Source organism: Lathamus discolor, chromosome 4 (assembly GCF_037157495.1).
Source record: "Lathamus discolor isolate bLatDis1 chromosome 4, bLatDis1.hap1, whole genome shotgun sequence".
NCBI classification, from domain to species: domain Eukaryota; kingdom Metazoa; phylum Chordata; class Aves; order Psittaciformes; family Psittacidae; genus Lathamus; species Lathamus discolor.
The window spans coordinates 117,306,215-117,318,670 of NC_088887.1; the positions used below are offsets into that span (position 1 = coordinate 117,306,215).

General features: G+C 39.6%; 1 protein-coding gene and 1 non-coding gene across 7 annotated transcripts in view; both read right to left on the reverse strand.

Moving 5' to 3' along the window:
- Window positions 1–12,456, reverse strand: part of CEP295 (centrosomal protein 295) — a 41,301-nt gene that overhangs the window by 13,238 nt on the left and 15,607 nt on the right. For all 6 annotated transcript variants that reach the window (XM_065678763.1, XM_065678761.1, XM_065678765.1 and 3 more), the window contains exons 11-18: window positions 12,336–12,439; window positions 10,579–10,791; window positions 9,658–9,755; window positions 8,503–9,532; window positions 7,379–7,550; window positions 6,785–6,937; window positions 5,071–5,277; window positions 1,419–1,525 (exon numbers count right to left, since the gene is read on the reverse strand). In XM_065678763.1, coding sequence (XP_065534835.1) covers window positions 1,419–1,525; window positions 5,071–5,277; window positions 6,785–6,937; window positions 7,379–7,550; window positions 8,503–9,532; window positions 9,658–9,755; window positions 10,579–10,791; window positions 12,336–12,439 — 2,084 coding nt within the window. The remainder of the gene's footprint in view (window positions 1–1,418; window positions 1,526–5,070; window positions 5,278–6,784; window positions 6,938–7,378; window positions 7,551–8,502; window positions 9,533–9,657; window positions 9,756–10,578; window positions 10,792–12,335; window positions 12,440–12,456) is intronic.
- Window positions 225–308, reverse strand: LOC136014209 (small nucleolar RNA U2-19). The gene has a single exon (XR_010612553.1). It is a non-coding gene; the product is annotated as a small nucleolar RNA U2-19 (small nucleolar RNA).

Consider the following 12,456-nt stretch of genomic DNA (forward strand, 5'->3'; position numbering starts at 1 on the left):
AATTAAAGTTTTTAAACCAGGTATTTTATCCTGAGCTCAGTTCAAGTGTAGAAGCCCTCATGTTCTGCACAGTCAGGCAAATACAGGTTCATCATTGCTCAGTGAAAACCATTCACACCCCATGTCACAGACACATCACTCCCCAACAGTCCCCTCCCCTCAACACACACATTTGCACACACACAGACACACACACAGACACACACACACAAGGTTATAAAGCCTCTCAGAGCTATATACAGATCATGACACCTGGAAGATTGTTTTATCTTCTGGTGGTCAGATTTGGCTATTTCTCATCACAGACCTACTTCAGTAGAATTGTAGATCTCAGAGGGACACATATGCAATACATGGAAAAACTCAACAGCTTTACATGTACTTGCAATACTGAGCCTTCTGCATGCAGGAGGCTCACTTAAAAGTATAATTCTAAGAAAGCAAACTAAAAATATACAAAACATCCTAGAACATTCTCTTCTTTAATTCTGAGGTAAGCTCTACAAAGTCACAGAACAGAGAATGAGGGTTAGATGTGAATAATTCTTCCCAAACTCTGAATTAAAATGTGCACCAAGAAAACAAGACAAAAAGCTAAGCAACTCTTCTCCTACATTTTTCATTATATAAATATATTTACCACACACATATAAACCATGTACATTCAAAAGTAATTTCATATATGCACAGCATTTTTTAATACTATTTTTATCTCTTGACAAAACAATGGTATCTTTGGTGAGGGAAGAGCAGGGGGTACCACTGGTGTCGATTTTGGCAAGGCTTTTGACACTGTCTCTCACAACATTCTTTTATCCCAGTTTGGATGTCACAGCCTGGATGGATGGATGGCCAGGCTCAGAGGACAATGATGAAAGCATTACACTCCATCTGGAGGTGGGGAACAGAGTACGACAGGGCTCTGTACTAGGACCTGTCCTCTTTAACACCTTTGGACATGACCCAGAGGACAACATGACCCAGAGTAGGACACCATGCTTTTACCAGGTTTGCAGATAACACTAAGTTGGGAGGACCATCTGGCATGCTAACTGGCAAGGATGACATCTAGAAGGACTTCATGAGCCTGGCCCTGCAGGAATGTTTTGAAACCCAGTGAGAGCAAAGCAAAGTCCAGCATCTGGGAAGGAAGAACCACACGCACCAAGTCAAGCTTGGGCCTGCCTGGGGACCAGCCATTGAAACAGGACCCAGGTGTCTTGGCATCCTGTGCTGTAGGAACAGGAATACAGTGGGTGGTAGATCGAATGCAGTGGTTACATCTCTTCACTTGGTGCTTTGTTATTCAGGCTGCCTCTAGAATACTGCACCCAGTCGTATCTCCCCAGTAGGAGACACAGATTTTATCACAAAGTAGGGAGTAAGTTATGTTATATGATTATTTTGATAAGACTGACCATATTATCAAGTCTGAACGATAGTCCAGAATGTGCTGTAGCTCCTTCTCCAACTTCAGCAGCAAGAACTGGTGAATCTTGAGCCACTTGAGAATCCTGGGACTGGTCTGAACACAAATATAATAGAAGCAATAAGGAACAGAAAGTAACTTTAGAGTTCATAGTTGGCAATTTTCGTTTGAGCACCAGATGGCAGCAATACTCTACTGCAGCTGTCCTCACTATCGCCACTGATTTTGCTCATCCTTACCACTTTCTTCTCACTTACAACATACTTCCTGCTCCACTGTACCACCAATTTAACTGGCAACCAGTGGTTCTCCTTGACCAGACTTCCTAAAATTTCTAACAAGCATGAATGCTCACTGCAGAGCACGCAGGAAGAGCCAGAAACTCATGCTTTGGCTTTGCAGTATAAAACATGGTTTTGGTAGTGTTACTGCAATTATTTAACTGGGCTGGGGGGAATCTTTTGCCCTTTACAATTACAGTGATTACAAAGAAAAGCAAACATTCTACGTACATCAGAAACAACGAACTATAGCATGGCCAGTGTTCAGGGCCAGGTCAGACAGGGCTTGGAGCAACCTGGTCTAGTGGAAAGTGTTGCTGCCCATGGCAGGGGGTTGGAACTGGATGAGCTTTAAGGTCCTTTCCAACCCAAACCATTCTATGATCCTATGACTAATACCACTGATCTGAATCACATTTGCCATAATGCTCTTCCTTTTATGTGCAAGATCAGTATCTCTGTGCAAAGGAAGCACCATATCAGCATGACAAAAATGCCATAGTTGAAAAATCTAGTTGTTCCATTTTTCCTACTATACACAAAAAGGGGGGAGAGTTTTCCTCTGAGACAACACCAGTAGTATCTACATGATGTGATACTTTACATATCTCAGTAAATATGAAACATTTTGAAACTCATTTGGGGTAGGTGAGAGGGGGAAATCTAAGGTTTCCTATAGCCACTCTCATCTAGTAGACTTCTAGGAGAAAGTACAAGACATGAAAGGAAATATATCTAAAATATATTTGGATTAAAAGAGAAGTTAACTTATTCTTAACTGATTTACTATGTTATAACATTGAATGCTACTGACTGATCTCAAAACAAAGGGTGAAGAAATCCTCAAACAGCTTCTTTCCACCCCCAGCTCACAATTGTTCTAAAAAGCTCTAGCAGGCTTGATCCTGGTATTTTCTGGGCAGTAACCAAACAGAGCTGCTGGCAACAGAATTTGCAAATTATATGGAGTGGAAGAATGGTAAAGAAACACAGTAGCACTGCGGCATTAAAAAACATCCCAACCTCCTGCAAAGCTGTATCTATTGAACACTGCACCAGCATAGAATTATAAATCTAAGAGTACAGAATACTTAAGACTGTGCTCTTAGATTTCTAAGATTAAGACTATAATCTTCAGGTGCACAGGAAAGAACTCTAAAGCTTTGAGTAGAACCAGGTAGCAACAAGGTCCCCAGCTGGATGCAGCAGCAATGACTAAGCCTATTATACAATGCAGGTCTGCTCCTCCTCTTTGGAACAGGATACAGGAGACAGAAGATCCTGAAAATGAGCAAGGTCTTCAAGAAAATTCCTTGAATCAGCAAGAAAACTGCAATCATATCCCCACCTGGTATTTAAATACCTCCATAGGAGAAAAGCCACACAATACAAAAGATTTCTAAATTCAAAGTAATAACAAAACAAGAAGCAGCAGCCAGAAATGGCTGTCAGACATTTCTTTTATAGTTTGATAATAAATTTAAATGCCGGAACATGCTTCCAATGAATCCTCCATTTCCCGATACCTTTCCATCAAGATTAGATATATTTCTGAAAGAAAAGATATTCTTTTCTAAAGGATATCAGCATGAGAGGTAGTAATTTAGGATACATGAGACGAGATTCAGTCCTCTCCAGTACGTAAATTCTATGGAGAGCCACGCTACGAATGTTTCATTACTATACTGTAATAACCTGCATTGTTCATGTGATGTTAATATAAGGGATGAACAGTAGCAATTGCATGCTCTAAACCAAACTTTTTAATTAAAAACACAAGATGCTCATATCTCATGACTTTATTACATTACTGTCCTTAAAAGCTGTATTTAGTGATTCATAAAGGAGGGTTTGTCAGTCTTCTCCCTCCAAAGTAACAGTGCAAGGCTCTTGTTCCTCCCAGCTTCCTGACATCCACATGGGACTTTCATGTTTTAACCTCCTGGCCACCATGCTGTGAGAAAGGATTTGTATTTAAGAATTGAGCCTGTAATAGTCAGAACACATTTCTTTTCCCAACAGGAATTGCAATGAAATAGCAGCAATTATTTTAGGGTGCAATTTGAAAGAGACTGAACAAACCACTCAGTGAAGACAACATAAAAACAGGGATTAGTCCAAATCCAACTGTGTAGGCAAACAAAAAGATGTAGTTTGCACATTTGGTGATGGGTAAGACAGTCTGTCAAAATAACGAACTATGGACAAATATTTGGGATTACTAAAAATTAACTGAAATCTTGGGTTAGGTTGGATCACAAAAAATAATGATGCTTGGAATAACATCTGTATAGGGCAGCAATACATGGAGATAATCACATCTGGAACATGGCTCAACAGCACCATTAAAGATGAATAAACAGAGAAGCCTGCTAATATGTAATGAAAGAGAACTGTGGAAGAGATGTATATCTCAAATCTTGTCACTATTTTCAGGCTGACTTTCTAAGGGAATCAGGTTTATGCCATCAAACTGCCCGTCTCATCTGCAGGGTTACTCTGCAATTCCATATTAACAGTTTGCATTCTAGTAGCCTGTTTTAAACAAATTGCATTGGGAGAAATAAATACCGAGCGTCCAAAGTTCCCATCTCATCTCTTCACACATCAGTGACATGGTAAGGGAGATCAGTCAGAATGGTGGCCTCACTTGGTGGCACTGAGCTGCAGCATCGATTTAGCACTGGTAACCACTCAATGCTGAGCATAGGGCTTCGTCCTTCCCTAACCAGCAGCAGCCCATTTTATGTTCAGACATGCCTGCCTCTAAATTTGAGAGGGTTAAGGTTAGTTTTCTTCTTCTAGAACCTGAAACATTCAGAAACCACTAAATAACAAAACCATCTTTTGTCTTTCGACAACCAAAACAACTTGATTTAATTTACAGAATCAGACTAACTTTGTCCCATATGGACACAGCCTATCCTCAAAGGTGTGACCCTCGGAAGGAAGATACCCACGTGGCTTTCCACAGCAGCTGGCTCCCTACGCGTGCACGGGATTCTGCTGGTAAGGGCAGAGCAACCAGGTAATACGAAAGAAGTTTCTTAACAGACAGTTCTACAAAGCACATGCCCTGGATGAGAAACTGCTGACTAGCAATAACGTTTACTGCTGCATGGACTTTTGTTACTAGAATAGTAATGGATCACAAGAAAAAGATAAGAACTCAATCATTCTGAGACACGTGCTTATTACACCCATGCTTAAAACACCCTTTTTTGTACTAAAAATTGGAACAGTATTTAAATAGCACTACATGTTCTTTAACAAGTCAAGTCATATACTACAAGTAAACAGTAAAATTAGCAGTGCTGAATGGCATTCACAAAATTCCTTGAAGAAAGATGATTTCCTCACCTGAACTGTGTGAACTTTCAGCAGTTGTCAGCAGCACCTCTTGTAATAATCTACTGGGCCTTGGACTTCCACTTGAGGTTTGTTCCTCGGAGTTTGTTATGCTCGAAGGTAACCTCCTGTCTTCTTTGTGACTGTAATGTTTCACATATGAAAACGCCCCAGTGGCTGAAATGGGAGAAGATTCTCCACCAACAGAATCTGTTTTATCTGAATTTAAAACATTTGTAATCAGTTTAGGTACAGAAATGCAGTGGTTTGCATTGCATGAGGAACATTAAGATGCACATTCTATCCTACAGAAATAACCTGCTGAATCTGTACCATGCTCCATTTTAACAGCCATACCAGGTCAGTAGAAACCTCTGCATTATAGCCTATGGATTATATAGGTTGAAAGATTACACAGGTCACAGATTTCCCCAAAATAATTCCTAGCTCAACTACAGTATTTCATGAAAAAAATATTCAAACTGATTTTTCCACATTGCAAACCCACCAAAACCTTGAGTGTTTTTCCCAAATCCAGAGGCAATAGAACTCCTCTGCTCCGGCTTCATTTCTCCTCAACCTGCCCCACACAATAGCTCTTTTTTGCCACTCAATCCAATAAAAAACTCCAGTTCAACTTCTAATACCTTCCATAAGGATAAATCACCTGTGGATCATCATGGGATTATCCAGAAAATGAGTATTCCCTCTAGAACTCCACTGGATGCATTTCAGAAAACTTTGGGGGGATGTATTTTGATTTTAATCCTTTTTTTAATTAATGTGTGTAACACTAAGCCAAGTGCTTTTGAGAATATTCTTCAATCAAAACCTTCACCAACAAAACTTGTCTAATCAAGATACCAAATTGCTCCAACAAGAATTAATGTGTAGAAAGTGATGCTGACCAGCATTAATTACTTTGCTTTAATTAAAAAAGCCCCCATATCAGCTGTTCCATTATTTTACTCCAGATGAATGGCAGCCTGACAGGCCTATAATTACTTGCATTGCTCTGCTTTGCCCTTTTCGAAACACTGGCACAATATTAAAACTTCTGTAAAATATGCATTAAATTTTAGCTATGAAGAGACTTAAATTCAAATGCTTACATTTTAGAAAGCATCAGTTTGTTGTAGCTATTTAATTAATGTGCCTTACAGAGAATTAGGAAGCGTTGCACACAGACTTACAAAACAACAATTGCCTTATGTAGTTCCTTCCCAAAATTTTTACAAAGAGTGGTTTTGGTCTGGATTGGAAAAAAAAAAAAAAAAACACCTAAAAAGTTGGTCTAAAAATTTCTGTAGAAACTTGATACTAACTCCTTCAAAAGATTTCACACTCACTTTCATAGTATGCTCCAAAGCTAAACCTTGTGGTGGGCCATCAACTCTGATAGTTCTCTGCCCAGTCATTGTCTATTAACACACCTTGCACAACAGAGAAATCAAGAGGAAACTTCAGTCATGGAATTACATTGAATTTCCTGTTCTTGGCAAAATTTTGTTTTATGTTTCTCTAGCCAGACGTTAATAGGATGAGCTCTTCTCAGCTATAACTCACTTTGCTACTATAAAAATTATACCTTAAAACAAAGCAACAGTACCAGCTATTATTTCATAATCAATCATCTCAATTACTCCTCCAAAAACAGCCTCCAAGCTTTATTTCTCAGGAACAGCGGCATTTATCATATATTTTTATATCCATATATATGTTTTACCTGCAAAAGAAATGCTGCAACTCTTCGGTGTGTCTACTTCTGGTATAACACTAAGTTCATGTGGTTCCAAAACAAGCCCTAACTTGACTTTTGCCACAGGTGGTTTGGAAGATCTCCATTTCTGTTCTTTAAATAGAACTTTCTCAGACTGTTCTGTAAGACAAAGTTTTGCAAGTTGCAATAATGCACAGATCTCAAATTAACTTGGGGAGATGGCAGAGAACTCCATCTCGACAGCCTTCCAGTACCTGAGGAAGGCCTATAGGGATGCTGGGGAGGGACTCTTCATAGGGACTGTAGTGACAGGACAAGGGGTAACGGGTTAAAACTTAAACAGGGGAAGTTTAGATTGGATATAAGGAGGAAATTCTTTCCTGTTAGGGTGGTGAGGCCCTGGAATCAGTTGCCCAGGGAGGTTGTGAGTGCTCCATCCCTGGCAGTGTTCAAGGCCAGGTTGGATGAAGCCTTGTGTGGGATGGGTTAGTGTGAGGTGTCCCTGCCCATGGCAGGGGGGTTGGAACTGGATGATCTTGAGGTCCTTTCCAACCCTAACTATTCTATGATTCTATGATGGGAAATACTGTTCAGCCTTACCAGCCTGCTCAGCTGGACCCATGTACTGTGAAATCATTTGACTTCCATGAAATTTACTCCTGTCACATTTCTCTTGCTGGTAGCTTTCCGAGACTTGGAAAAAGTCAGTCCTATCAATCCAGTCAGGTTTTTGTGCCTCTGTCATTTCTTCACTTGCATGGCTATGCCTCACCTTAGAAAGGTAGGAAGGGGAAGCAACTGTATATAAGACCATATTTATACTTATTTATCAAGCCAACATTTTCTTGTGTGTGCATTCCACGAAGGACAATACTGAGCACTTTGAGAAAGTACTTCAAGTATGCAAGACACTGGATGGACTTGCTTAGCTTACACAGACATTGGGACATCCAGGTATTTTATTTAGCTCTACAAACCTCATCTGCTAAAACATAATTATGTACATTGTCAAGGTCTCTGTTAGATTAGAGTTGAATATTTTGCATTTTTAAGAGGAAAAACTCCTGAAAAATTTGCTTTTAGTTTTTCAGCTCCTGAATTCAGGAATTTTAGCTGCGTGGAGGCTGTAAAAGCAACAGATAGGGACTCTGGGCAGCAGCTATTTTTCTAAGATGGCTTCTGTTTAAACCCCCTCCCCACAAAAAAAAAACAAACAAACCCAACCCAGAATTAAAACAGGAAGAGAGCAAAAGAAGCTTCTTTAGAACTAAAAATATACTTGGATTTTATTTCTGTTACCCAGAAACAAGCAAGATTACAAGTCAGGAGTGCAGCTGCCAAACCACGTCCCTAACAGGTACACAGAAAAAGGATCTATTCAAAATGCTTCTGGTATCCTTTGAGTTATTATTAAGTATTTTTAACACAAGAGCTGAGGAAAACTCTACATGCAGATATTACAGACAACATAATGCCTGTTGAAATGGTTATGTTCAAAGACCAAGCATAGCTCATAGTCTTTCTGTTAGACTGAACAGAATGGCGCTCTTGGGGCTTGCAGAAGATAACTACTGATTGCAAACTGCAAGTCCTAATTAAAATTTTCATTATGGTAAATCACCTAAAACTGTCAACACTCCATGGGGTACTTTGCTAATTGGTAGCATTCACAAGTTTGATCACCTACTGGATGATTCGCCATGCAAAACATTCATAAAGCTCACCTGCTTGTTCAGTAATTCTTTCAATGCCTCTTGCTGTCTCTGCATCTGTTCCTTCAGTTTATCTTGCTTCTGTAAAAGTAGTTGTTCTTGCATTTTCTGTCTAGAAAGAAGAGCTTCTCTTTGTGCATCTAGCTGCTCTTGCAATTCTTTCAAATACTTCTGCTGAGCTTGGATGCTTTCTGATGAGGCCAAGACTCTGTCCCTTAAATTCAGGATACCACAATAATTTAACAAAGATGCAACTCCCGGTTTTGATACCAAGAATTCCCCAACACCCCGGGCTTTAGATTTCTCATGAGATAAAGTCACGGCTTCAGAAAGATTGAGGGGTTGTTCAAGGCTTGTTCTGATGGTACTCTCTGCATACCCCTGCTGATATGCCCAAGAATCAACTGGGGCTGCCTGAACTACATGAGACTCTTCTCTAGCTTTTGTCTCTGCTTGATGGTGAGATAACTCTGTGGAGTGCACCACTTCTGAAGGTTCAGAGGAGTCTTCTGCAGGCAACATGAATCTAACATGTTGTACTTGTGCTTCCGGTTGGGTTCTCACTGCAGTGACATCTTTCATTACTAACCCTGATGGTGACTGGAACTGAGGTGGTTCTCTGACATGACAGCTGGAGGTTTCAAACATTCCCACTCCTTCCTGTGAAGGATGGCCACAAGGCAAGTGAAACTCTCCATGCTTTAACCTCAATGCTTCTGAAAACTGCACATGTCTGCCAGGACAAATGTTATGCATTTGCTCTTCATGTTGCTGTGAAGATGAGTTTTCTGACATACACAATGGTGCTGAAAACACAGGCAGCAACTGTGCACGCTGTTGTGCATGAACCTGTTCAGGTGACTGGCACTGTGTGGGTTGTACTCCTTGCCTCTGCAGAAGTGCTTCTGGGACAGGCTTCAAATGAATTGATTTTGTGTCCACAGAGCTTGGAGGTGCTGCAGCAGACAAGTGTCTTTGTTTCAGTTTATTCTGATACTCCTGTAGATGCTTTCTACCTTCTTCAATGGTCTTTCTGTGCAGCCTGAACAGAACAAAAACACAAATCTTTCTAGAGTTGGTGTAAAGATAAACAAGCAATTTCAATAATCAAAGTAATTCAGATTTTGAAACAGGCAACTCAGACTTCCATTTCCTAAAGAAATGTACCTGTTCTGCTGTAGAAGGCGTTGTTGGTAATTACGGATCATCTCTAAACGGCTGTCTTCTCCAGGACTCCTGGGTTCTGACACTGTACTGTTTCCAGCCTAATCAAAATAAAAAAATTGTAATTGCACTTATACAAATAACTCACAGAAAACTATTAAAGCAACAACCTTCAGCTGTATTTTCTTTCTCCTAAGTTTACAGAAGTCACTCTGTACAGCCCTTTGATGTCTGTGAGCTTTCAGCCTGAGGCAATGAGGCTAAAGCAGTTTCTGGAACAGATGGCCTTCAGCTACAGTCTCTCTTGGCAAGTGTAGCATGCACCATCAAAGTCAATGGTGCTTACAGCAGCTTAGCTCAAAGATGTAAATGTACCCAGTAGTAAACTCAGAGCAATGATCCAACAGAGCTGCATTTTCAAGGCAATCAGATCCTCGGATGAGTAGAGGTTGTGCATATGATTCAAGATTTTAAGAAAAGATTACTTTCCTTAAACATCCTCAATGAATTCATCTCCTTTAAGTAGCTGCTTGAAATTCAGACAGACAAAACCACAGAGGTGAGGTCTTTTTGTCATTCTCCCCATGCCCCCCACTGGTTTTTTCCTTCTTGGAAAAGGATACATGCACATCTGTTAATATTATATGACTCTAAGCACATTTTACTAACAGGTATTTTAAACAGACATGCTGCCTTTGGGACTATGCAAAGACAATCCAGTATTGGAAGTCCAGTGATACCATGTGAAATACAAGCTTCTACAGCAAACAAAAGGAAGCTTTTATATGTATGAACTTCTGATTCACAGCCTAAGAAATAAAACCTGACTTTCCTGATTGCTGTGATTTAAAGCCGGCAAATGGCTCTTGATTTTTCTAATAAGGATAATTTAAAAGCTACACACAATTTTCTACAATCCTTCACCTCGTGTTCCACTTTGTTCTGCTGCTCTGGAGAAGGAACACTGTGGCTTTGTACCAGCTGACCTTGCTCCTCCTCCTCTGTTTTTTTCTTAGCTTTCTCCAAACAGGTTTGTATTTGGATCTTAAGAAGATCGGCCTCCAAACGTGCTCTCTCTTCTTCAATTTGTTGAAGCAAGGCCAGCTGTTCCCGTTTCTGTTTCTCTATTTGCTCATTCTATTGAGAGGAAAAATGAGGGTCAATCTGCAGAATGGAATGACAGTGAGTAAAAGACAGCTCACACACAAAAAACACACACAAAACTTTGTTCCAATTACAGCAGAAATCCTCTTGCTTGTGAAAGGCATTTCAGAATTGTCAGAGGCCTTTAAAAGTAGTTCCAAAGTTTACCAGAATAATTTTGTTTTACTGGCTAGACATTTCTAATAGTCCCCGAATCCATTTACCTTCACACTATTATCTGTTCTCAAATTAACAGAATGGATAAGATCAGAATCTAACTATTCAAGGTACATTATAATTTTCCAGAGACTGTAAAAGAAGCCTTTTTCTTACAGTGAATTCAAAATCTACTTTGCATTTTACAGAGCTTTTCATCAAGAGTTCACCACATTTAAATGTTAATTCAAACCTTCCAAAACTCCTGAAATAGCTAATGTAGAACCACTTTCAGAGCACTCCATAAACCTCTGAAGTGGTTTGTTTATTTTTATTCTCTTCCCATGTACCTATCAGCTACAAATCACTTAGACCCATGTGTTGCAGCAGCATATGTAGGTTGAGAATGGAAACGAGGAAAAATATCCAAGTACTGGCAAAGACAAAGTGGACAACAGCCTTTAATGAGCCAGCCTGAATGGGGATGTCAGGAAGAGCAACTAGAGAAAAAGCCAGAGCTGAGAACAGTTAATGTGGACACAACAATACATAACCCTGTGCAGGCGCAAAGTCAGAGAAAATATGAAAGAAAATAACCACACTTTCACAGAGGATCACCTGCCTTTCTTTCTCCCCCCTAAAACAACCCTACTTTGTCAAATTTGTATTTCCTGAATATCTGAACTGAAACTATACACTTTGAGGCTGCACCAAGACCTGAATTTCAACTTTTCTTTTGTCAATTGAGAAACCACCACAGCAGAGCCCTTAGGTCTCTAAGAATACAGCAAAACCTGTAAATATGAAAGACACACTGAAATGACATATACATATAATAACACACAAAGTTATCTTCTCGATAGATGTAGCATTCCCACAGACACAAAATTCTGTGTTTCTTTTAATTAACTAGGAAAACACATAAAAAAAAACCCCACCTCGAAAACCCCAACAATAAACCCCACAAAATACTCAAGGTTTGTAAATTTCTCCTGTCACTCCACGCACAATCCCGCAGACCTTCTTATGCTATCACACAGTGTTTGTAGTTTTCGGAGTTGTGTACTATTGACTACATTCTCCCAAAAGCAAAGATACTAACTTACAGTTGGGATTCAAATTTAATCAGTGCAGCATCCCTTGCCTATAGCACTTGTTAGATAGTAAGAAACTGTTTCTTTCCTCTCCAAATTACAGCTCTGTCATTTAAAATAGTTAATACACAGAAGATAAGTACAGAAAATGTTACTGTAAAAGTTTTAAGTACCACAAACATGTAAAAAGGGTCTATAGCTGCTGTACAACCTGAAACATTTTTAGACTTCTGGAAATCACTATTTTTACACCATAACTGAGATAGGAGTGAGTACATGTGCACTTACCCACTTTCGTCTCTCTTGCATTCTGATTTTAGCTGCTTGCTCTTGAGGATGGATTAGAACTGAATTTTCAGCTGCAACTGTCTTATCCAACATTTTCACAGAGTCTAAAATACACGTTATT